The sequence below is a fragment of the Branchiostoma belcheri genome, unplaced genomic scaffold (genome assembly GCF_001625305.1).
Source record: "Branchiostoma belcheri isolate BF01 breed outbred unplaced genomic scaffold, Haploidv18h27 scaffold1, whole genome shotgun sequence".
NCBI classification, from domain to species: domain Eukaryota; kingdom Metazoa; phylum Chordata; class Leptocardii; order Amphioxiformes; family Branchiostomatidae; genus Branchiostoma; species Branchiostoma belcheri.
Genome location: NW_017802379.1, coordinates 2,821,829 through 2,847,315, shown reverse-complemented (window position 1 = coordinate 2,847,315; position 25,487 = coordinate 2,821,829). Strand labels below are relative to the sequence as shown.

The following is a 25,487-nucleotide window of genomic DNA, read 5'->3' as shown; positions in this document are numbered from 1 at the left end:
GTGTATGTCTTCTTAGTCACTTGTTCAGCGTTTTGAGGTTATATTTGTTGAAAGAAAATGTGTATTAAGCAGCATTTTGCTTTATCTCCACGTGGTTCAAAACACCTGTTGGAATGTGCCCGTACGTGTTCAGATGCAAATATTTTCGATGTTCCCGCCAAAAATTCGCGTAAACAAGATGGCGTCCTCAAAGTTTTAGGCCCCAAAATCATGAATGCGATTTACAGAAAACTTTTGGACATTTCAGTCAGGGTTGACCATACTTTTGTACTTCATTTCATTTGCAATGTATATTTCGTAATATTTTCGCAACTTATTCGTTTCGATTTTAGAATAATTCAGTAATTATAATAGTAGAAAATAGTGTGTGAACTGGCTCATTAGGCCACACCAATTTAATTTGTTGGTTCTCGGATTTTTTCAGAAAAAATATGAAGCGACAGGGCGAAAAAATAAATAAAACAGGTCTAGGCATCCTATTATAGGCTTAAATGCTACGGAATGAGCCATGAAGTCAACACAAAAGGCTGGGTTAAAAATTCAAACATTGAATTTTGAACTTTTAATCAAACCACTGCATTGATAGATGGGAAAACTGTAACAACTAGGAAGAAAAGGACTTTCCTCAACTGTTGGGGGCAAAATATGAGCATTTTTCAGTTGATTCAGGACCTAGAATCAATTTTTTTTTTTTTGTCAAATCAGAAAAAAACGAAGAGGTGAATCCGAGAACCAACAAATTAAATTGGTGTGGCCTAATGCTCCATGATCTGACACCCGAGTGATTGTACAATTGGTTTTCTAACATTGACATTGAAAATAAAAGTGTTCTCATACAATATGCAAGTTTTACTTTGTTAAACTAAAAGTTGGACCCCTGGCTATATAGATATTACTGAAGACGTTTAAAAAAAAAAGATAATCCATAGACCTACTGACCCCAATTTTTTCAGCACTGAAACAGAAAACACTAGGCTTAACATGTGCATTTGCCAAGGTGTCATGCTCCTTGTTGTGTGAGCTAAAGAACATGAAATATTTTTGTGTAAAACCTCATTCTATTTGATGGCTACCTGAAACCTTTGACTTAGCTGTTAGAAAAGATCTCTGGATTGTTATGAATTCAAATTATGTCGTAGTCTATTGTCTGTTGTATCTAAGAAAAAATAAATGCTGTCACTAATGATCACATCACTCTATTGATTAACCAAAATAAATAAATAAATATATAAAAAAATGCAATGCTTTTCCTTCCAATGGTAAATGCTGAAAAGGACAATATTATCATATAATTTCTGTCTCAATACATCTTTTCACTATTTGTACAAATTGTACAATGTAGTAAATTGAAAAATGTTCAAAATTACTGCAACGCCGCCAACACAAATAAAAAACGAGATAGTTTTTCAGAACCTTAAAAACCACACAAACAGTTTTCATTAATTGCTTATCATTTTCTGAGAATTTCAAACAGGAAATAGTTAAGTAAACAATATATGTACACAATTACAAAAATGGTACCAGCTAGGGGTAAAATAAATAAAGATTTCTGTGCACTCAAAAATTCCTCTGAACAGTCAACAGCCATTTTTTTATGTGACTTCCTTTCGGGCAGGTATTTCATTGTCTGAACAGGTGAGTTGGTAGAATTGAATAATAGGATTGTTTGGAGGTGAGTCATCCAGGGGGAAACCACCCGCCCACCACAGGCGAACCCACGGGCATTTCCCAGTATACCCCAGGACAAGAATAGTACCAGCCAACACCCCACTAACCACACCAGACACTCAGACAACAGTCCACGCAATGTGGACACAACAACACACAAGGACATGGACAGCTAGTGGCACCTAAATTTATACCAACTTTTTCATGCATGGTTCTCTTGTACATTTCAACGTTTCACTGGTCAAGATCGATGACAACACTCTGAGGGCTACAGGAGAAAAACTTGCATCTGACTAAGTATGAATATGCACCTGCTCTGTAAGTGAATGTGCCAAGGTATAGAGTTTCTATCAGTTAAAGTTTGATGAACACATTGATGTTCTATATTATTCTTAAATATCTGGGAATCAACAAATTAAAGTGGCATAGCATGGCAACAGGAGTGTTTTTTCAATATGGAAGATTGAATGTTCATCTGAAGATCAACAAAGTTACACTGTTCTGAAATAACCAATATTAGAAGAACATTGTATTATGTAATAAAAAATCTAAATTATAGTTAATGTGTTGTGAAAAATGTACCAACACAAATGAAAATTATATCAATTAACAATTTGCATGTACTAAACTGCTAAAGTACACGAAATGTATCTACCAGCCCACTTTCTGGTCTCAATAAAAATGTATATAAATCGCCTTCTTCATGCCTTCCTCAACTTACATTTGTATACTTTCACTTCATAATGTTCCCCTTCATGTACAAGGCATACAATTTGTCAGTAGTTTTTCTTGGCAGGATCAAAGCTATTGAGAGGTGGTAATTCTATATCATTATCAGTGCTGGTGTCATCTGCTGACACATCTAGTGTCCGGATGCACCTTTGTTATGCAAATGACATCGCCCGGCGGTGGGCCTGTACATGACGCAAGAGCGGCGAAGATAACCGTGTACGGGTCAGGAGGAGTGGGCGGCGGAGATGCGTGCGTTTACGTCAGGAGGATATTCATAGCACCGGGCAGGAGTCATTCACCCGAGGAAAGTGGCAGAGCCTACGTAATGCATGTAACGAGGGGAGAGAATTCATGGTGACGCCATCCATCTATGTCTCACATCGGGGCCACTTCTGGCTCAGATGAATATAAAACTGGGGGAAACGTCTTAGGGGAGAAGGCTCCTTTATTAGGAATGATGAATTACGACTATTCTGAGGATTTTGTGAAATATTGTAGAGAAAAGCAAATTTGGCAAGGTTGCAAGACCATATTCCTGAATCCTTTTGGATTAAGTTTGATATCAAAGCTGACTCTAGCACAAATATGTATATCAAATGCAGATGTAACATATATAATGCAAGTGTACATATTTACAGTTTTGCCCACATATAGGTAAATACTTAAATATCATTATCAATAACAGGGAGTTTCCTCTTTTTGCATCACCTACATGGACCCTTGTGTTTTGTTTAGTTTCCAACTGTTATCAAGAGCAACAGCCAATTCAGAAAATATCAACTTTGCCTAATTAGTTTAACAATTGTTCCAACAGAATAATCATATCTTAAAATCTTTTCTATCAAGAAATGCAAGTCAAATCATATACGATATAGACAACTTTTAGGATTACATTTAGAAAATGGATTGCTAAGATCAGCACTGTTCCTAAATATTTCTTTGAAATTGAATCTAAAACCTGTAAAGGTCTTATAAATTGCTGACATGCAACAACATGTTTTTCTAGATCTACAAGTTAGATTTCTCCTGACGAAAAAGTACAAGTAAGCAATTTAGGCCATGAGACTTTTTGGAGTGAACAATCAACATGTTCTTCTAAAATTCCTGGTTCCCCAGGATTCCAAGTGCTTTGTCATAATTATTCCTCCATGCAAATGATTTGTAAAGGTTATATTTCATATCTTTGTACAAATCGGTCGGTGTGGTGGGTATTATAGTATACACAGCACTTCTTACTCCTTGTTCCAACATACAAAATGATTTGTTACCATACTAGTACCCATATCCATGTTTAACTGAATTTGTCTATTTGTGTGTCTGTCTGCCTGTCAGTGTGTGTGTGCACACAGTGCAGTGTTGCCATACATTCTTAGCTATACTGTGCTGCTATTTTGTCGGTGGTACTGAATATTTTCAAATCAGTATGGGTAATGGGGCGAAGTCTGCCATCACTTATTTCCAAGTGTTGCAGACTGCAGATGTCTGACAGGTGACTCACACACACACTACGTGTAAACAGGTGGCACAATCATGCAAATAAAAGGACAATGGGTACATTGCATCATTTCCATGGATGGTCATGACTTTTTGCTTGAACACTTTTCAAAATCTGGCCTTCTTGCAGCAATTCATAATAGACTTCTATCTGCATACATGTAACCTTGTCATTTTCCAGAAATCCAGTTTCCATAATTGTGCTAATCAGATATAAATTTTGTATAAAATACAATTTAGAATTTAATTCCTATTACTACCAGGTAGCAGGAAATACCAGCCTCAATTTTCTATTCCCCTTTGGTGCCATACGAGTCCTTCAGCCTGTTTATTTTTCTCGCCTGGTAAACAGTAAACAACCTGTCAAGTTTCAGTGTTCATGTAAACAAAATGCTTGCAAACATCTGGATCGAGGAAAAGGATCTCATATTGAAGCTTCTTAGTGCACAAAAAACCGTCCAATTGAAATATAGATGGCATGTCATGTTGAGTTAAATTTGTTTTACAATGTGTGGTTTGGTAAGAAACTTGATGGGTTTGGCGCTGGTTTCATCTTTTACAAGATTTTCATAAAACAGTAACTTGTCATACCACTGTGAACAGGTGAAATCAGGGGATGAAATCCAAACTTATGGTGCCTCCAGTGTCACCTTTCGAGGGAAAAGACGCCCCGTTTTGTCAAAAGAACAGAGCAGGAAGGAATCTTACCTCTAAAGTTCGTATTTCTGTTTGTGTGAGGTCGTGCGATGTCTCGCACATCGTTCTCAGCCCGTTCAGATTGGACGCGCTGATGTCAATCATGGACTGCAGAGTCTTGCACGATTCCAGCGCCTTCTTCACGGCCTCCTCTCGCTCTTCCGTCCCCATGGTGTCGTTAGATGTGTGGGCACCCTCGGAACAGTGGCTGCTTTTTTCTGCTGCGTAAAAAATTTCTACAAATTCGAGAGAAAATCCTGGATTTGCTTACACTGAACGTCGGCCATTTTCCCCAACATTGACATCTCGCCGTTTCTCGCGTGATGTTAAAAATGCTCAAGGTGACCTCTCGTATCACGAAATGATTTTGGCGGGAAATTTGTATATTACATGTTTACAAGTTATTATGTTTTACCGAAGGAAAACACATTGTTTTTGCCACGTTTCTTCTTCTCCAAACAGTGACCTCTGGCCCGACTGAACCAGACTGTCTCTCACCATGGTAACTGGTGTTCAGTTACATCATGTTGCAATTTAGTAGGAGGGATTTAGACTCCAGTGTGTTTGAGTAAGAATTAACAGAGCAGACCATATGCGAAGGTAAACATAATGGATTTTCTTTGCAAATGTTACTTTTCTAGTAACGTTATATGTTTGTGGTAATATTAGGCCACAGCAATTTAATTTCTTAGCATTGGGATATTGGTAACGTTAACGTTAGCAAATTAAGAGTTAAGAGGTATGAATGAGAATAAATACTGATAACTTAAGTTAATCAGCTTTTTTAAATGAGCTAGAGAACAAACTCATCATCATCATCATCATTCATCCTCCGTAGAGGTGGAGCATACAAAGTTAGTTCGCCACAACTGTCTGTCATACATCACTGAGAAAAGTTCACTCCTTGAACAAACTAAGGAATCTCTAACTAGAGTTCCACAATCTCATACCTTCGCCAAATGATGTTAGCTTTTATGATTAAGAAATTATATATTAGTCCCCCTAATTATGCAAATAAGATCCTCAATTGCATGAATTATATCTGTTGATCATATTCTCCACCAAAAGACAGTCTTATCTTAACAAAGAATGCCATGATGACATTTTCTCATAAATTATGCAAACGAGGTCCTTATTTGAATAAGTTATGTTTAATTATGTTCACCTTAACTTAACTTTCAAACACCCCAAGTATAAAATTCCAGGCAGTTACCACTATGCAATTATAATATTTTCTCATTTATTATGCAAATTAAGTCTTCATTTGCATAATCGATATCTGCCTGTGTTTCTCTCATTCTTAATAACATATGTCACAAGCTTGAACTTCCTATTATGGAATACAGCTGATAAATAGAATTTCCTCATTAATTATGCAAATTACATCCATATTTGCATAATTGTGATATCATTATGTCAAGCATCACTCAAGCTACCTACATACCACAAATCTCGATGATCCATCAATCGGTTCTTGAGTTATCCCCCTTTAAACATTTGTCCATTAAACCCCCCTGCAGTTCTAGAGCAAGCAACTAGGGGGCTCAAACTCATGTCACTTTATCCCCAGCACAAGAGCTATCTACCATCTAAATTTCGTCACCCTAGCATGTCTGGATCATGAGATATCAAAACCGGAAGTTCTGCTGCAGTACCATGACAAGCCGCCAGGTGGCCCAAAATCTAATCATTTTGAGGTCTCATCAAGACCTACCCACCTACCAAGTATCAAGACAATCCATCAAGGCCTTCTCAAGTTATCGTGTTGACAGACAGACAGACACACACACACACACACACACACGAACGCCCCTAGAAAAACATTAACCTTCTTGGCGAAGGTAATAATGCTCAGTGTAGGCAATTCAAGTCAGTTAACGTTATACATGTATCTTGCTGCCATAAATTGCTATTCAGAGGACATGTAGAAGACAATTGTTACACTGTATAGCCTCAAAACTTTATTTGTCACTTTTTTCTTTGTTACAAGTACAAAAATGTAGTAGGAGACTAAGAGGAAATATTCATAATTCATCCATAAAAACACAGTTTGAATTCTAGACACTTTTCTGCCATGTGATAGTGCATGAATCTGTCTACATGCTAAGATTTAGACACTGCAAATGTGTACTATTGTGGGTAAGTCATTCTGGTGGTTTGAGTTTGAGTTTTATTTCAGATCCACAATTAGCCTCGTAAGAGGCTATTCTTCCTGTGGTCCTGTGGTTTATTTGATAGATAAATAGAAATGAATATTCTGCTAGATATATGCATATTTTACAATGTTTTATCAACAATATTCATAGTTTTCAAATCAGCGAACATTCAGATTTTACATAAGTCACCAAGTAAAAACCCTGCATGTTTGGGACAATATAAAATAACAATCTCCATCAACCATTGCATAGTATTAATGTCTTAATCAATTACTTTACATTTTTTAATAGTTTGGCATTTGTTCTCCCTGAGTACATTTTACACAAACTTTTAAAATCTTTACGGCACTATATAACTTATTTTATAAAATGTACTCCAAATTAACAATTGCTAAACTACTCAACAATGCTGACCATCGGCTAAATTATTATTCTCACAGTGAGAATAGATAAATATATGACTTTTTCCCAATATGACCTTTTCACTCACTTCCCTAGAATTGGAGTACTACTTGATAGACTTTTATGGACAATTATGAATACTATACAGCAAGTGATTTCTCCCTGTTCTGACTGAAGGTATGCCTGAGGTTGCTATCCTGGAGGATCCCTGCAGGACTGTAGACTTGAATGTCTGTGCGATGAAGCGGTTAGTTTCAGTCAACGAGGGATGGCTCAAGTATTCCTCAAACTGGAAAACACCAATGATACTGGTCAAATCAATTACTGATATGATTGGTCTCCTTGTTTCTTCAGTATCTTACAGCAGGCATCTGTCCTATCTTAGCTCAGAGACTTGTTTGCTCCTCTGACTGCTTCCCTGGCTGACCAGTCTGGCACACATTAATTGGCATAAGAATATGTTCCTGAATTATATGCAAGAGCTCTGATTGGCTCCACACAGTGTCCCCAGGTGTTTGAAATCTGATCCTGTTGCCTCTGAGAAATTTTCAATATCTGAATGATCTAAAAGATGACGTAATGGCCAAACATGGGGATGGGTGCCAGACTACATAACAGGAAGCTATGAGAGGAGCAAACTAGCATATGAAGGACAACGGGCTGAGTATCATACCCTTCTTCACAAAAGTTTCCTCACTGCTTTCTTTGAAGAGTTATAATAACTCTTGTAGTAGATTAACCCTTTCCCTGCTGAGGTATAGCCATTTGGCACTAAATTTTTGGTACACCTGAGTACAGCAGGGACAAGGTTAAAATGAAAAACTGCTGTATGTTGGTCTCCTTCTACTGATGCTGTAAACAAGGTCATGTGAGTCCTTCCAGTAAGATATAACCCTCTTAGCAGCAATAGAGGTGTCCCAGGAACTAGCGGCGCCGTCCTGGTAACATGAAATGAAGAAGCGGTGTTGTTCGCTGACGTCAGGGTGGTTGAAGAACTCGCTAATCTGGAAGTGGATGTATTTGGGGGGGGGGGGGTACGAACAGAAATATTGCATCATGAGCTGCCATGTTATACATGTAGTTTTGATGAAGATATGTGTAGGAGCTAGACCAGGGCTTTTCCGAAAAAGATTTAGGAATTCAAAGAGATCTTGAAAAAACATCAGTATGGATGTATTTGGAGAAACGGGTATTGTTTCATGAAGATATGTATAGAACTAAAGACTTAGGAAAAGAGGTCTTGCAATGACATTAGTTAGTATGATACCCAATGTGATACTTACTGGCATCCACTGACATTTTGTCACTTCTTGTTCACCTACGGTGATGTCTAGATTCTTGGGCTTCATATGGCATACAAAGTACATGTCAGAGCAGCCGAAGGAGAAATTGTGCTGGTGTCGGAAACAGAGAAGAGAAAGAAACTCGGCGTCAACTCCTGTCTCCTCCAGGACCTCTCTCCTGGCTGTGTCTGCAAGGTCCTCCCCTGTGGACACAAGAAAGAGTTGAACCAATTATTGTTACGCTCATCTCTCATAATTCTGCAAGGTATCTGAAGACTGCAAACAACAATGTCATCAAGGATTTCTCAAGAATGAACACCTGGATATCTAAAATGTGCATACATTTGTGACAATTGATGTTGCATTAGTTGTTTTTTTTAGGTTTTTCTCGTCTCCCTCAGACTAACAGTCTACAGAATCAAAATCAGCAAAATATAGCCAACTGGGTGGAATAATTGGCTAGGGAAGTTTGGGACGGCCTGGTGGAGGCCTAATGGTTTTTTTCCAGTTCTGACTGCTATCAATCAATCACCTGGTTCAGCGAGGCCACCTGGCAGTTTCCAGTGGGCCTTCACAGAGTGGGTGTACTTCTCCTGGATCACCAGAACTTCATTCCGATCATTCACCACAAATCCTGCAACACCTGTGAACAGAACATAAACAGTTTGATTAGCTGCATTGGTACATCATAGGACATCAAAGATCTTATATGAAAACCTACTAGTTTTCCGGTAGTCCTACTGCTACCTTCCTAAGGTTAGTCTACCTACCGACATAGTGTGCTGCATATCCTGGGATCATGTTAGGTTCATCTGTAGGAAGCCATTTGATCATCATGACGTAATCTTTCTGGGCATGGTGGAACTCAAACCCCTTCTGTAAAGGGAAAGATACATACTTTTCTGGTAAGATGAAAATACTGGTAAAGGTTGTTCTTTTGCCATGAAGCAACTATGCTGATACAATATTGATGGTGTCATAAGGCAATTGTCCTTATGATGAGGCTGAAATGTGATTTAAGATTAGTCTTTTTCATCAAAAAAAGAAGAAAAAATGCTGACCTGAGCAGCAATAGGGACTATGTCAGCATCCTTTAGACTAATCTTGATCCAGACACCTCGTACTCCAATTTCCTGCCATTTCGTCAAGTCAGCTGAGAAAATAAATTCAGTTTATGATACATGTATTGAATTATAATGTTCTTTTTTTATACGTTTTAGTTTCATATATATCAATAAAAATGTAGTATTCAACTATGATAGCTGTGTTTCTGATAGCCAAGCGGCCCAAGGTGTTCATGATTTTTTGTCTATTCTGATCAGTATCAAACTCTCACATTTTAGAATTTACATTATGTGAATTACATTTACATGTACTGGTATGTAGTAGTATAAAGTCTGTATTTGTTTTGGAATTCAAGCATTATCTATACTTGTAAGTGCTAGAATGTGTAGATAGAATTCAAAACCCAAAGACTTATATGTCGATACAAACAATGCTGAGAAAGGTAAAAATCAATGCAGCTATTAAGTAATATAAAATTATTGCTACCACACCTTCTAACTTGTTTTTGAATTCTTCAGTGCTGCATTGTTGCTTTGTAGTTTCAACAACAACCCCTCCATATCTGTGAAAAATATTCCAATTAAGTTAGAAATCCATTACTATTAGCCTGATGTGCCGGGGCAGCCTTCAGGCAGGCCGGCTCACATGAGTCAGGCTACATCAAAGAAAAAACAATCACAATTCTATGTACTACATTTGTTATAACGTAGAAAGTAGATCATGGCATTTCCTATTGGATCAACATAAGCAATATTCATGTACTCACCTATCCTTCCTACAGAGAAGTTGGCTGTCTTCTGCCATCCCTGGGTCTGCTGTGAACTTCGTTCATTGACAGATGAAAAGATCTGTGAAACAAAGTAAACTGTAATAAATTAAAAGACAGAGCTTTTGGGTTAATTCATTTCATGTTTGAAACCTTTAATTAATTGACTCAGAGACAATCATGCCCTATCACAATAAATTTATGTTACTCACAATATTACACAGGTAACGTTATATGGTTTTGATAAAATAAAAATACAAATGTATATGGTTTTGATAAGTAAATTTTGTAAACATGAACTTTCACCAAGTATGTATGAACAGCTGACCAACTGAGTACAAACTCTGGTATGTCGTTGGTCTAAACAAGGAGGTTGTCATGGAGGTTTCACTCCGAGTCCATGGTCTAAAGTACACTGTAGACTCCAAAGTGCACGAAAGCATGCTTCTTTCGGTTTCAAAATCAACTTTGAAGAATAATTACGCAAATTTTACTAGAGTGAGACTAATGATTGTTACATCTGAGAATGTAAATATACAATAACCTGTTGAGACGAACAAAAGAGGTCAAATTCGGCAGTGGGGGTAAGCAATCATGTGGAAACCGGAAATTGATTCAGATCAGAAACCTCCGGACCTCGAAGCAGGGGGAAGTATCAGGCCAGTTTTATAACCCTCATAACACTCGCCCATCTCTATTTGTGGGAGTTAATCATTGACTAAATGTTGACTTAAAGGGTCAAAAGGCGCAATAGGCTTAAACATTCCGTACGTTACCGTTCTTTGGGAAAGAATTCGTGCCTTGATAGAATTTCCTGGCGGCAGTAATTAATATGCACGGCACGAATCTACCTTGTAGAACGGAAAATCCGGGTAAGGTTGCAAGTTGCAGTCCGGCATATCACCTGGGAAAAAACGGATCCGGAAGTGCTTTGGTACCATCTATTTCATATTAAGGGGGTAATCTCTAATGTTTGTAATAAAGAAAGTATCATTTTTCCATTATAATACATAATGGGTGTAACATAGAGTATATAATAAATATTGATTAATTTCTTAGTGTTGTCTCTCTAACATTAGAAAAGATATGATTATTTTTTTTCCATCTGGCAATGATTCTCCCCTATAGAATACATGATATTGAACTCTTCCATGCTTATCGTGGTGCATGATGGGATACACAATTTTTCAGCCACCATCTTTGTTGGGGAGATACTTTTTCACATTGGGCTAAGGGTAGGGGTCGAAAACGAGGCGGAGGTCACTGGAGGTCACCGGAAGTGCCGTAGTACGCGTGACGATGTACAGCCACGCTGCTATTGGACAGAACACTGGACTGCTACTCATATGCTGCAGCAATACCTCAGTTTCGGTAGTGTGGGGAGGGCTACCTGCGTCTTTCCCTCGATTTACGTGCAAAAACGTCAACTTTTACGTCTATATTTGTGTGGCTCTTACCTCTGGGGACAAGGAAAAGCACAGTTCAGATCATATTTGAGGGGATTTAAGCTCTGGGGACCAGGTAACACTCCATATAACGTTACATGTAGGTAATGGGGACCAAATTGGTTATCAACGTTATATTTGTGTGGCTCTTACATCTGGGCTCTTTTTTTAGCTCTGGGACTAGGAAAGGCAGCTAATACAGGAAACATTTGCACCGTAAAAGTAATAATTGCAGGGCTGTCAGGTCTGGGGACCAGGTGAGACACCTTACAGGTGAGTTACGTGTATTTCCTTTGACTTGGGTTGACTATGGACCAGGTGAGGCACCTTACAGGTGAGTTACGTGTATTTCCTTTGACTTGGGTTGACAATAGACCAGGTGAGGCACCTTACAGGTGAGTTACGTGTATTTCCTTTGACTTGGGTTGACAATAGACCAGGTGAGGTACATTACAGGTGAGTTACGTGTATTTCCTTTGACTTGGGTAGACTATGGACCAGGTGAGGTGTCGTACAGGTGAGTAGAGTAATTTTTCTAGACTTTGGGACCAGGTGAGGTGCCGTACAGGTGAGTACAGTTTATTTTCTCTGACTACAGATCAGGTGAGGTGCCGTAAAGGTGAGTAGAGTTTATTTTCTAGACTTGGGGACCAGGTGAGGTTCCGTACAGGTGAGTACAGTTATTTCTCTGACTTGGAGATCAGGTGAGGTGCCGTACAGGTGAGTACAGTTTATTTTCTAGACTTGGGGACCAGGTGAGGTGCCGTATATGTGAGTAGAGTCATTTTTCTAGACTTGGGGACCAGGTGAGGTGCCGTACAGGTGAGTACAGTTTATTTTCTAGACTTGGGGACCAGGTGAGGTGCTGTTCAGGTGAGTACACTTTATTTTCTAGACTTCGGGACCAGGTGAGGTTCCTTGCAGGTGAGTACAGTTTATTTTCTAGACTGTAGACCAGGTGAGGTGCCGTACAGGTGAGTAGAGTCATTTTTCAGACTTGGGGACCAGGTGAGGTGCCGTACAGGTGAGTACACTTTATTTTCTAGACTTGGGGACCAGGTGAGGTGCTGTTTATGTGAGTAGAGTCATTTTTCTAGACTTGGGGACCAGGTGAGGTGCCATACAGGTGAGTACAGTTTATTTTCTAGACTTGGGGACCAGGTGAGGTGCCGTATATGTGAGTAGAGTCATTTTTCTAGACTTGGGGACCAGGTGAGGTGCCATACAGGTGAGTACAGTTTATTTTCTAGACTTGGGGACCAGGTGAGGTGCCGTATATGTGAGTAGAGTCATTTTTCTAGACTTGGGGACCAGGTGAGGTGCCATACAGGTGAGTACAGTTTATTTTCTAGACTTGGGGACCAGGTGAGGTGCCGTATATGTGAGTAGAGTCATTTTTCTAGACTTGGGGACCAGGTGAGGTGCCGTACAGGTGAGTACAGTTTATTTTCTAGACTTGGGGATCAGGTGAGGTGCCGTATATGTGAGTAGAGTCATTTTTCTAGACTTGGGGACCAGGTGAGGTGCCATACAGGTGAGTACAGTTTATTTTCTAGACTTGGGGACCAGGTGAGGTGCCGTATATGTGAGTAGAGTCATTTTTCTAGACTTGGGGACCAGGTGAGGTGCCGTACAGGTGAGTACAGTTTATTTTCTAGACTTGGGGACCAGGTGAGGTGCCGTATATGTGAGTAGAGTCATTTTTCTAGACTTGGGGACCAGGTGAGGTGCCGTACAGGTGAGTACAGTTTATTTTCTAGACTTGGGGACCAGGTGAGGTGCCGTATATGTGAGTAGAGTCATTTTTCTAGACTTGGGGACCAGGTGAGGTGCCGTACAGGTGAGTACAGTTTATTTTCTAGACTTGGGGACCAGGTGAGGTGCCGTATATGTGAGTAGAGTCATTTTTCTAGACTTGGGGACCAGGTGAGGTGCCGTACAGGTGAGTACAGTTTATTTTCTAGACTTGGGGACCAGGTGAGGTGCCGTATATGTGAGTAGAGTCATTTTTCTAGACTTGGGGACCAGGTGAGGTGCCTTACAGGTGAGTACACTTTATTTTCTAGACTTGGGGACCAGGTGAGGTGCTGTTCAGGTGAGTACACTTTATTTTCTAGACTTCGGGACCAGGTGAGGTTCCTTGCAGGTGAGTACAGTTTATTTTCTAGACTGTAGACCAGGTGAGGTGCCGTACAGGTGAGTAGAGTCATTTTTCTAGACTTGGGGACCAGGTGAGGTGCCTTACAGGTGAGTACACTTTATTTTCTAGACTTGGGGACCAGGTGAGGTGCTGTTCAGGTGAGTACACTTTATTTTCTAGACTTCGGGACCAGGTGAGGTTCCTTGCAGGTGAGTACAGTTTATTTTCTAGACTGTAGACCAGGTGAGGTGCCGTACAGGTGAGTAGAGTCATTTTTCTAGACTTGGGGACCAGGTGAGGTTCCGTACAGGTGAGTATACTTTATTTTCTAGACTTGGGGATCAGGTGAGGTGCCATACATGTGAGTAGAGTTTATTTTCTCTGACTGTAGACCAGGTGAGGTGCCGTACATGTGTGTAGAGTTTATTTTCTCTGACTGTAGACCAGGTGAGGTGCCGTACATGTGAGTAGAGTTTATTTTCTAGACTAGGGACCAGGTGAGGTTCTGTACAGGTAAAAAATTGCGCTGCTCTTGGGTTTAAGGACCAGGTAAGGTACCGTACAGGTAATAATTGCACGGCTCTTAGGTCTGGGGACCAGGTAAGGCACTGTACAGGTAATATTTGCAGAGCTCTTAGCTCTGGGGACCAGGTAAGGTACCATACATTTGCATGCGTGCATGTGGCCCCTTTTTATCTGGGGACCAGGTAAGGCACTACTGTATAGGTATATTTGCATTGTCCTTTATCTTCAACTAAGAGACTATACAGGTAATGTTTGTTCGTAATGGTTCATAGCTCTTGAGACCTGGTAAGACCATACACTTCAGATACGTTTGGTCTTTTGTACCTAATTTTTTGGTTATTGACATCTCTGTATATACAATGTATATACTGCTGGCCTAGATTATTTCTCTTTTTTTCAGTGCATTTGCCAAAAAGGAGAAACTGATCACACAGCAGGAGCTGGAGATATCTATGCATCACATTCTGGAATTCTTGGAAGTGCCAGCTTTACTTCTCAACAAGAACATGAATGCTGAACCCTGACTTATGTTATATTAATTCTGAAAGGTTGTTTCTCCAAATGGTAGAATAACTAGAACTTAGTAGAAGTAAATTGTATGATGAACTGCACAAAAATTCTGCATTTGTTTGTTTGCTTGTTTGTTTTCTATTTGTCTGAGTCGCATGTACATGTATAACAATATTTATAAAACTGTTTAAGGCCATACCAATTTAATTTCTTGGTTAACCGCTTCGCCCGCTTCATTTTTTTCTGATTTGCAAATAAAAAAAAAATTCAGAATCAACCTCAAAATGCTCATATTTGCCCTTAACAGTTAAAAACAGTCATTTTCATCCTACTTGTTACAGTTATTCCATCTTTCAATGCAATGGTATCATTAAAAGTTCAAAATCCATTGTTTAAATTTTGAACCAGCGTTTACTTCATGGCTCCATAATAGGATGCCTAGGCCTGTTTTATTTTTTATTTTCGCCCGCCCACTCCATTATTTTTCTAGAAAAATCTGTTAACCAAGAAATTAAATTGGTGTGGCCTAAGGCATAACATTTTATAGTAACTAGATTCATTACCTCTAGTACCTCTGGACATTTCCCGTATATTGATAGTGCATTGTATATTATTTTTAGCACAATTCAATTATTATTAAAGCTGAAAATACACCTTTTCACTCTTGTTTCAATAGACTTTTATTTTCAGTGTAGTTCAAGTCAGTATACAATACATGAACTGCAAATACACAGCATCAAAATCATGTATCCCACCATAATACTTGAACGCACGCCTGTCATTAACAATCCCAGTACTAGTAGTGACCGAGTAAAGACTAAAACGTCTGTGCAGTTTGGAGGTAATGTACTTGATGGAAAGGACAGCCTTAATCGGAAGTTAATCCGTTTAGGACTTTTTCCATGGTTGCACTCAAGCTTTCTTGAGGAACGTAAACCTTTGTTTTAAAAAGTTTAGAGAAATCTATGCTTTCATGGCGCAAATTTCAACTGAAAATAACTCGACCAAATACGGTATCAGATATCTGGAATGAAAAACAGTTAATATGAATATGGTGATGCTGGCATCTGTATGCTATATGGCCAGTTTAACTGCCCCTTGGCATAATGGTACATTACATTAGATAATGCAGGAGAAAACTAGAGTTTAGTAGCCTGATACCCTTTCTGAGGCAGCAGTTTTCCTGGGTAGCATTTTGAAGAGAGATTGTCTCAAGGATCAGGTCATCCAAGTTAAATTTTACCAGGTAAAGTACCGTACAGGTGACGTAGGTGTGTTTCTGGGCACTAAAGATCAGGTAAGACCAGGTAAAGTACCGTACAGGTGACGTAGGTGTGTTTCTGGGCACTAAAGACCAGGTAAGACCAGGTAAAGTACCGTACAGGTAACATAGGTGTGTTTCTGGGCACCAAAGACCAGGTAAGACCAGGTAAAGTACCGTACAGGTGACATAGGTGTGTTTCTGGGCACTAAAGACCAGGTAAGGTACCGTACAGGTAACATAGGTGTGTTTCTGGGCACTAGAGACCAGGTAAGACCAGGTAGTGAACCCAAGTCAAAGGAAATACACGTAACTACACCTGTAGGGTACCTCACCTGGTCCATTGTCAACCCAAGTCAAAGGAAATACACGTAACTCACCTGTAAGGTACCTCACCTGGTCCATAGTCAACCCAAGTCAAAGGAAATACACGTAACTCACCTGTAAGGTGCCTCACCTGGTCCATAGTCAACCCAAGTCAAAGGAAATACACGTAACTCACCTGTAAGGTGTCTCACCTGGTCCCCAGACCTGACAGCCCTGCAATTATTACTTTTACGGTGCAAATGTTTCCTGTATTAGCTGCCTTACCTAGTCCCAGAGCTAAAAAAAGAGCCCAGATGTAAGAGGGGCCACACAAATATAACGTTGATAACCAATTTGGTCCCCATTACCTACATGTAACGTTATATGGAGTGTTACCTGGTCCCCAGAGCTTAAATCCCCTCAAATATGATCTGAACTGTGCTTTTCCTTGTCCCCAGAGGTAAGAGCCACACAAATGCAGTGAATATAGACGTAAAAGTTGACGTTTTTGCACGTAAATCGAGGGAACGACGCAGGTAGCCCTCCCCATACTACCGAAACTGAGGTATTGCTGCAGCATATGAGTAGCAGTCCAGCCCTACGCGTCACTTCCGGTGACCTCCAGTGACCTCAGCCTCGTTCTCGACCTCTACCCTTAGCCCAATGTGAAAAAGTATCTCCCTCTTTGTTGCCGGTGTGGTAAAAGTTTTTTGTTGTCCTAGAATTTGGTGAGTGTTTTATCGTTAAAAAATGGATAACCTGAGTCCAACTCAGGTTCCAGGTGAGTCTCTGTGATGCAGTGCATGGTTTGGACTTTAGTGTGAGGGACTAAATTTGAACTAACTGCGTAGAATTTGAGTTGGTTTTCTGACTAAAAAAAAGCGTCGTCCTTCGCTATACCTCCTTTGTCGCCTTGGACGTTGCCTTATTAAATCTCCGAGGTTTTCCCCTCAAATTTTCCTGAAATAGAGCATCGCCGACCGCTTTGTTCTCTTCTTCTATTAAAAGTGAAACAACTTCATAATTTACCCGAATCTACTGCACTGTTTTGCATAGAGTCTGACTGGCAAGCTTTTTGTTTGTATTAAATTATTTAGCATGTTTGGTATGAATATGTATGAATTTATGCATGAATAGTTTTAGGGGTAATGTGTTTTGTTCTCTCTTTCAAACAGAATTTTTTTCCTGTTTTAATTGAATTAACAGTCCATGATGCTAGTATTGTTCTTGACATGTGGATTTTGAAATGTGTGAAACAAACATATACCAGTAATTTTTTGTATAGAAAATGGTGATGTAAAATATGCAAAATAAGAAATCCTCGACAGATATTGTTCAATTCTATAATATAAAACCTCGCTAGGAAAAAGCACATTTTTTCTTCCTTTTTTTTCACTTCGTTGTATGGTCAGCATTAATAGCAAACTGCAAAGTGCAATGGAAATTGTAAAATAATAATTAAATACATGCACCACACAAATTTCTGTATTTTACTATTTCGTGTGTAAAAAAGTACACATCATGGGGGCGTTATCTTCCGGAACTGAGCCTTAGGTTTTGATGTATAAAGACCGAGGACTTTGGCTCTGATTGCTGGCGATGTGCTTGCAGGTAAAAACTAAAAGCTAAGGGTTCACTTGTAACGTTATGTAGCCTACTAGGTACAATGTGACACTGAACCAGAAGTAAGCAGGATGATCTGGATCACACACTACAATCAGCATAGTTTTTCCTGTACATCCCCATTTCATAGAGGGGAGACCGTTGAGAGACCATTGAGAGTCTAATAATTTGGGAAAAAGAATCAACAATCTTTCACATTGATTGAGCGTTCAGTGATACCCAATGTTTTTTAATCATTGCTTTCATCTCTAAACAAATGGTAATAACTCTATGAATGAGTGGTCGCTCTCAATTTTGAAGTGGTTGAATTTGGTTCAAAACACCATCTCGGTCAGACGTCTGCTCTGAATGTAGTGGTCTTTCAAGGAGTCACTCAGCAATCTCGCATTCTCAACGAGCACTCAACGGTCTCACCAGGCTTTCAAACATCCCCCAATGAATGCAAAATTTTTGGTGAATTTTCAGCCCCTATGGTGGCGACCGCTGAGTGAGAGACCGTGCTTCACATGAGAAATTGCTGAAGGACCAATTGAAAGATCAACTAGAAACTGACAAAAGTGACTGCTAGTGACAGTTCTGAAACATGGCAGGGGACAATACAAAACTGTCTATGTAAGACCTACTGAGGAACAGGCTGAAGAACTTGACTTTACACCATGCCTCCAAGGAGGTGGAAGCAAACAAATCCAGGGAAAATGTCTGCATCAGAAGCTGCTTTAGATCTTACTCGACGTCGTGAGAGTGTCGTTGTGGAATCCAGTGACTCCGAGGTCTTCGACATCAGTGGCCAAATCAAGAAGAAGAGAAAGGACAAGAGGATCGCCACACTCTCGGAACCAGAAGAAGAGATCATGTTGAAGTGGCTGAAAGAACACCCAGAGTTCTACAACAGGAGAATGATGGAGTACAAGAATATCCCGAGGAAGGAGGCCCTGTGGAAAGAGAAGGCAACTGAAATGGGGAAGAGCGTAGAACATCTCAAGACTTGGTACAGGAGCATGAGAACAAGGATGGCCAGGCTCATAAGGTCTAACGCCAGGAAACCTGAGGATGAATTCACCGACAGGGACACGTGGGTGATAGAGAACTTATCCTTTCTCAGAAAGCACATCGAAGCTGTGCACAGGCGGCCAATAAAGACTAAGAGTGTGAGTATTATCATCTATTGTTTCTAGTATGTATCCTTTCCAAATTTCAAATTTTGACAGATATCTTCATTTGTTGTCTTAATTAATTTTTTTATTCACATTAGAAGAGAATTTCAAAATGAGTTGACCGTGCAACAAATGTGTTCTCTTTATAGGGCTACAGACCAGTGGGAGGGCAATTTAGTCAGATACTGAGACTAATGAACTTATGAAATCTTTTCAGATTGCCCATAGGGCTGCTACTACAACCAGCCGAGGTTCTCTAGACCCTGTCATCACTGTTAAGACTGAACCTGCCTCAGACTTTAGTGAAGCACCAGTGAGCACGACGTCCGCATCCCCAGTCCCTAGAATTCCAGAAGTGAAGAGGCCAGGTGTTCAGGACAGGGCTCTGGTCAGCACCCTAGAGGACCTCACCGACCACATCGGGACAATGCAGCGCCATCTCATCAACCGTCTCCAGCCTGAAGGGGACCCAGAGAGGCTGGCGTTCTCAGAGTGGATGCGTGCGACCCTGGTCGGCTTGGAACACGGCGTGTGGCGGCGTACCCAGAGAGAGATCACGGACGTCCTCTTCCGTGCGGTAGCGGAAAACGATGCAGCTCGTCATTGGCCATCACAGGTTCCTAACGCGACCACAGTCTGGGGATCTACCAATCAGCAACAGCTGCAGTTCCAGAACACAAAGTTCCCGCGCCCCGGCAGTGCTCCTCAGGCTCCGCCACGACCTAGCTCCGCTCCTCCTGCCACATCTACCAGCAGCTCTCCTGACTTCTCACGGGACGTCAGCGGCTTCATTAGCAACCTGCTTCGAAACTTTGATACAAGATACAACTTACAAGATACAAGATAACTTTGTTGTTTATTTTTCAATCTTAAGTTGAATTGAGTAAGTTGACTTTAAATGTGAAATGAATTGTTCCAAAAGGTTAATGGGAACTTTGCAATATTTTGCACACAAGAAAGATTGACATTAATTTTTCAGCAAAATATCAAGGATTATTTGAAATTACACCTCTGAACTTCTTAAGGAGGGCAACTTGCATTCAGTACTACATGAAGTAACCATTTATTGAGTGTTCTTATGCCTTTTGGCAAGAGTAGTGAAGCCCAGATGTGCAAGCATTCTGTATGTTATTACTTTCCAATAAATGTAGTTATGTATTATTATTATGCCAGCTTGAATAAAACTTACCAGTGTTCAGTGTATACGGAGCCAACTTGTTTCTTGCAATGTCTATTGCCAACATGGACTGACTTTTGTGCTACATGTATTAAAGACAATAAAGAGTGCATGGAAAGTTTATCAACTCATTAAGTGGACCTAGAGAGAATGACAAAAATATCATTTCATCATCCGACATTTCTTATACTTCTGACTTCTTTGACTTCTTCACTTGTAACTGGACTTCTCAGGTGATTACTATCTCTAGACAAGAATGTCGTTGGCTGGCAATAGGTTATTTAACAAATTACAGGCACATGCTGAGAAACATATGAACCACGATGTTCAATGTAACAGGTGAGCCTGATGTTAGGTAATGCCTATAGCTAGTGCAGTACAATAGACATGAACAACAAGGGACCTGAGCTATCGCATCCTGGCCAGTGCATCCCCAGTGACTTAGCACCAGGAAAACAGACTAGCAAAGCATGACTCCCTGTGCCTTACCCAGTTTTAATTTGGACTGATTAATTTTCTTGAGAGGTACGTTAGTATTTAAGGCACTAGTAATAATATACACCTAGTATTTTTGATATTGGTACATCAAAACCTACTGTATTTCAGAAGATGACAGCCACATCATGTGTTGTTCACATTTGCCTCCTATTGAATGCGGCTTTCACTCACCCCTGCTAACCACATGCTTAAAGAATTCATGTACATTTTTCCTCAGCATGTCAGTCCTATACAGTCTTGGCTGAAAAATGAAATTGAATTAGTACATCTATGATAACCTTGAACCATTTACTTGTCCTGATGGTTTTTTAAATTTAATCCTCCTTAGCCTGAAGAGTACATAAGCTTGTATCTTCCTCTCAAACAGGCTAGGGACAAATCAAAACCATTTCCTTCTTTCTCTCTCTCCCAGAGAGAATTCCAACCTGTAATGTCTTCAATTCCAGGAACATCCAACACCTACTTCCCCGTCCAACACCAGTTAATCATGGCGTCACCCGCTGGACATGTGAACCCCTCGTCCCTGCCAGCACTGGGAGGACTCATTCCCGGTGCACATCTGCTGGGACGCGGCGGTCCCGTGCCTCAGAGCAAGTACGCCGAGCTTCTCGCTGTTATAGAAGACCTGGGGAAGGACATACGTCCCACTTATGCTGGTAGCAAAAGCTCCACTGAGAGACTAAAGCGAGGTGCGTTCAGTTAACATGCAATTTATATATGTTGGAATTAGGTTGGAATGGTGTGCTCTCCTGTAACATCTATGCCTGATGCTGACTAATTATGTGTTGTGAATATGAGAGACATGAAATGTTGTGCTGTATTTTTGTATATATAATGACTTTTCCTAATGCATAAGTGTTCTTTATGTTATTAACAGTCTACATTGCACTTACATTGTTTGCAGCTGTCATTAGATTATCCTGGCTCATGTATTTTCTCTAACCTTGCATGATAAAGTATTGATGTTGTTTGCCCCTTGAGCTACCCATAATACCCTGTGTTTCCCAGTATGCATTTGTATGCGATCTAGGATAAGCTGTATGCAGGGCTAGGTTGAACTTGAAGAAATGTCTTTTTTTCTTTCTTTCTGTACCCATGACAAGCTATCCATTCTTTTTTGGCTTGAGTTTTTTTCTTCCAAGCTAACACGTGTGGTGTGTGCCATATGCCTGTGGAGCGGGCGAGGGTGGCAACTCCTGTTGTGTTTTCTGTCTGTACAGGTATTATCCATGCTCGGGCCCTGGTCCGCGAGTGTCTCATGGAAACTGAGCGCAGTGCAAGATCCTAAGAGATTACAACAGTGCCAAAGAAGATAGCAAAGAAAGCCAAAAAACACACACAAAACCGCCAAAGAAATTTTCTCCTATTTATTTTTCTTTCCCCGTCTTCCTCCCGCAGCGATTATTCACGCAAGGGCGTTGGTACGAGAGTGTCGCATGGAAATGGAGCGCAGTCAACGATCTTGACGGAGTAAACAGAACTGAACTGAACTGGACTGGCTAGTGCATTACTAGCATTAGCATTTGCCATGCAAACATTGACTATTTACTGACAGTACTTTGGATGTACAGATGTCTTAGAATTGTATTCAGTGATGTCAACTAGAAAAGACCAGAAAGTAAAATGTTCATGTGGTAGTAACAATCCTAGTTTCACATGTATTAACAAGTTCTGTTAGAAGGATTATCAGCTTGTTACACACCATGTAACTTCAAGAATCATGTGTTTGATTTATCTGCACCGTAAAAAATATTTAAGTTTATTTATAACAAAACACTGAATTTCTTTCAATGTTCCAAAGCAAATCCAAGCACAGTACCGTAATACATAAGAAGTGTATGCAGGACAAAGGTGTGTTTTTGTCACACAGTATTCTGCCATTACTGAATGTTGTAATGTGGACCAAGAAAATAAGTCTTCGTCACTGATTCTTACCAAAAGTCAAAACACCATTAGTGCTGGTAAAGTATAGTGTAGTGTTAAATTATGTGTGCAACTTTGTATAGTATTACATTATAGCATTGTGAGACTTCAGGTAGCTCTAAATGTTGAGCTGGTCAAAGACAAGAAGCATGGACACCGTGCTGGCACATTTTTTAACATCAGTAAACCATATTTACATCTACAAATCTTGTGTCTGGACTTGTTCACTTGTGTCTTTTGGGGAATACAGTGATACATGAATCTAACTGTATGTTTTTTGGAGTAAGCAATTCACATTCCCTCACACATGCTCAGGGTAGTATCGTTTGTTTCAATGATTCTTTATTAATGAAATCTCAAATTGGTATTAGACACTCTGCATATTGTCATGAGCTGAGATATCCCATCAAAGTGTAATTCAGATTATCCTAATCCTGTTTGAGATTTGTAGTACAAACCCTTCATAGTGGATTGAGAAAAGGAGGGTGTATTTGTCAGTAAGAGATGTTTTCGAGGCATCTCCACATCCTGCCATATGCATTAGGCTGACTCATAAATCACACTTCTAGCAGCCCACCCATGTTCCGCAAAGCGCCACCTATTATATATCGGCTACATGTATAGCGGAGAGAACCAGAACTCCAATCAGAAGCTCTGTGGAAGGTGTCACCGAAATGTTAGCAAGGTACGAACAATTGTGTAGAAGAAAACCCTTATATCCTATACTTTACCAACCTGATGAAACTATTTTCGGAAGCCCTTTTACTGTTCATAACACAACCACATCTGTGGATGGAAAGCCTTGTGAATTCCATCTGTTAATAGAAGCCATCTGCAATTCCCATGATCATGAATTCAAAATCACTACTGTCTGAGCAAGGTTTATTGTCATAAGCATAATTTCATGGTGGATGTACATAGTAATTCTTCTCATCATCAGATGATCGATCAAATACTACTAGCCTGACATTTTAATGTCTAGTAATACCAATATCATTTTGTTCCTCTAAATATTACAGAGCCTTTGATTAAAACTATACATGCTTTTCTTCGAGATACAGTACTAGTAAATTATAAACAAGAACCAGTTTGATCTAACTAACATCTAAGCTCTCTCAGCAGCATATAACTTATAAGTCATATATATATATATATATATATATATAAGACTACAGTCAAACAACTGTAGTCTTTGACCACAGTTGTTACACCGCATCTAAAAAAAGTTATATCATGACTTGGTATTCTGCAGAGCTTCAAAACATACTTAGGACAATAGGACTACTAGTACTTAGTTTAGTACATCATCATGATAATCTTATTTCATTGACTTTTAGTTGTTCACAACTGCATGTGACTGTAAGTCTGTTTCATCATTTCTGTATCCTTGTGCACATTTTAGTTCTGTTTACACATCATCATCACATTCTTGCAGGAGTTGCTTGAAGGCCTTTTTCTTCTCCAAGTTCTTGTTGGCCTTTTTTCGTTTCTCTCTTTTCTTGATGGCAAGTTCTTTCTTCTCCTTGACCAGCACACTCTCCTCTCCCTTCACATGTAGATCCAGTTTCTCCCTCAAGTGCTGTCTGGCTAATTTCCTGTTTTCATCCAAGGACCTGGTCTGATGGCACTGTGACAGGTGAGAAAAGTTGAGAGAAAACGTGTTATTTGTGGACAATAAAGTCATGACACAATAGCATAACATTTCCTGGTTTTATTCGACAACAATGATGGTCAATTCAATTGTATGTATTTGTGCCAAACATACATCCTTCTCCATTTACAATGCAATACGATACAATTAAATCAAAAAGTTATCTTCTTCTGACTCGAGTTTTGTTTGCAAATTTGTCACAGTAATCTTCCAAGATTGCCAGCGGCTTGAGAAAAATGCAGTTTTGCAAAGCCGTAAAATCAAATATTGTAATACCTTGCAACTAACTGCATGTATTCACGATGCACTGTTTGATTCTTGAAAGTTACAAAGTAAAGAAAGGTTTACCTTCACTACTATGCCAGTCGGAACGTGCTTCAGCAGTACACAGTTGTTGGTCTTGTTGGTTGCCTGTCCTCCGGGCCCCCAACCGCGCTGAAAACTCTCTTCTAGTTCTGACTCAACTAATTCGACCAAACTCTTCTTCGGTTCTTTTCTAGTGCTTGTCCAGCGAATGGAATATTGTTGTAAACATCTTGACATGTGTGGATGTTGTTGTTGCTTGACCAACTGCAACTGACAAGCCGACATCGACCACGTTTGCCTTCGTAAACCAGTATAGAACAATGGTGTCCGGTGTATATTTTTAGCCAGAATGATAATTGAGGCCATCTTCAGCAGCTATCTGTAAATAATATGTTACCAATTTGTCCAAATAGAATGAAAATTGCACGTAAATTGCTCAAAAACCTGATTGCAGTGCCTTTCTAACCATCTTCAGCCATCTTGCAGGTCAAAGTTGAATAGGTGAGACCAATACTCCACAAGGGGACGCAATAGTCTTTATAAAATTCTAATATACCAGTCGTGTTATAAGAAATAAGAAATCATATGTGATTCTATTGCATCGTTTCAGAAATTAGAGAAACAATATTTTGACTTTCGAAAGAGTTTGCAAAAAGACTCCTATCATGATGTCTATCATTATAGACTAGTCGAGAAGAAAAAAATG

At 39.8% G+C, this 25,487-nt stretch overlaps 4 protein-coding genes across 15 annotated transcripts in view; 1 reads left to right on the top strand and 3 right to left on the bottom strand.

Moving 5' to 3' along the window:
- Positions 1 to 4,917, bottom strand: part of LOC109465813 (kinase suppressor of Ras 2-like) — a 26,721-nt gene extending 21,804 nt beyond the window's left edge. For all 4 annotated transcript variants that reach the window (XM_019763256.1, XM_019763270.1, XM_019763262.1 and 1 more), the window contains exon 1: positions 4,603 to 4,917. In XM_019763256.1, the coding sequence (XP_019618815.1) occupies positions 4,603 to 4,761 (159 nt within the window). In that variant the 5' untranslated portion in view covers positions 4,762 to 4,917. The remainder of the gene's footprint in view (positions 1 to 4,602) is intronic.
- A 1,577-nt stretch (positions 4,918 to 6,494) lies between these two features.
- LOC109467898 (nudix hydrolase 8-like) lies at positions 6,495 to 11,190 on the bottom strand. 7 transcript variants are annotated; one of them, XM_019766073.1, is made up of 8 exons: positions 11,114 to 11,190; positions 10,263 to 10,344; positions 9,988 to 10,058; positions 9,493 to 9,584; positions 9,202 to 9,307; positions 8,964 to 9,074; positions 8,432 to 8,634; positions 6,495 to 7,437 (listed from the first exon to the last, which is right to left on the bottom strand). In XM_019766073.1, the coding sequence occupies exons 2-8, from the start codon at positions 10,298 to 10,300 to the stop codon at positions 7,270 to 7,272; spliced, it is 789 nt and encodes a 262-aa protein (XP_019621632.1). In that variant the 5' UTR covers positions 10,301 to 10,344; positions 11,114 to 11,190; the 3' UTR covers positions 6,495 to 7,269. The 7 variants fall into 7 exon arrangements, with proteins under 7 accessions (XP_019621632.1, XP_019621575.1, XP_019621585.1 ...); XM_019766016.1 differs by having other exon boundaries at positions 7,330 to 8,152; XM_019766026.1 differs by having other exon boundaries at positions 7,330 to 8,152; positions 11,034 to 11,188.
- Positions 11,191 to 17,128: 5,938 nt separating this feature from the next.
- On the top strand, positions 17,129 to 23,030 carry LOC109466196. 3 transcript variants are annotated; one of them, XR_002140012.1, is made up of 3 exons: positions 17,129 to 17,177; positions 21,348 to 21,590; positions 22,300 to 23,030. XR_002140012.1 is itself a non-coding variant. In XM_019763867.1 (3 exons), exons 2-3 carry the CDS (start codon positions 18,729 to 18,731, stop codon positions 20,071 to 20,073), a joined length of 1,122 nt encoding a protein of 373 aa, XP_019619426.1. In that variant the 5' UTR covers positions 17,129 to 17,177; positions 18,538 to 18,728; the 3' UTR covers positions 20,074 to 21,335. The 3 variants fall into 3 exon arrangements, 2 of the variants coding, with proteins under 2 accessions (XP_019619426.1, XP_019619434.1); XM_019763867.1 differs by lacking the exons at positions 21,348 to 21,590; positions 22,300 to 23,030 and adding exons at positions 18,538 to 19,220; positions 19,444 to 21,335; XM_019763875.1 differs by lacking the exons at positions 21,348 to 21,590; positions 22,300 to 23,030 and adding exons at positions 18,538 to 19,220; positions 19,444 to 21,335 and having other exon boundaries at positions 17,135 to 17,230.
- Positions 23,031 to 23,977: 947 nt separating this feature from the next.
- Positions 23,978 to 25,359, bottom strand: LOC109466186 (probable peptide chain release factor C12orf65 homolog, mitochondrial). The gene is made up of 2 exons (XM_019763855.1): positions 24,824 to 25,359; positions 23,978 to 24,451 (listed from the first exon to the last, which is right to left on the bottom strand). Exons 1-2 carry the CDS (start codon positions 25,145 to 25,147, stop codon positions 24,233 to 24,235), a joined length of 543 nt encoding a protein of 180 aa, XP_019619414.1. The 5' UTR covers positions 25,148 to 25,359; the 3' UTR covers positions 23,978 to 24,232.
- Positions 25,360 to 25,487: the final 128 nt, after the last annotated feature.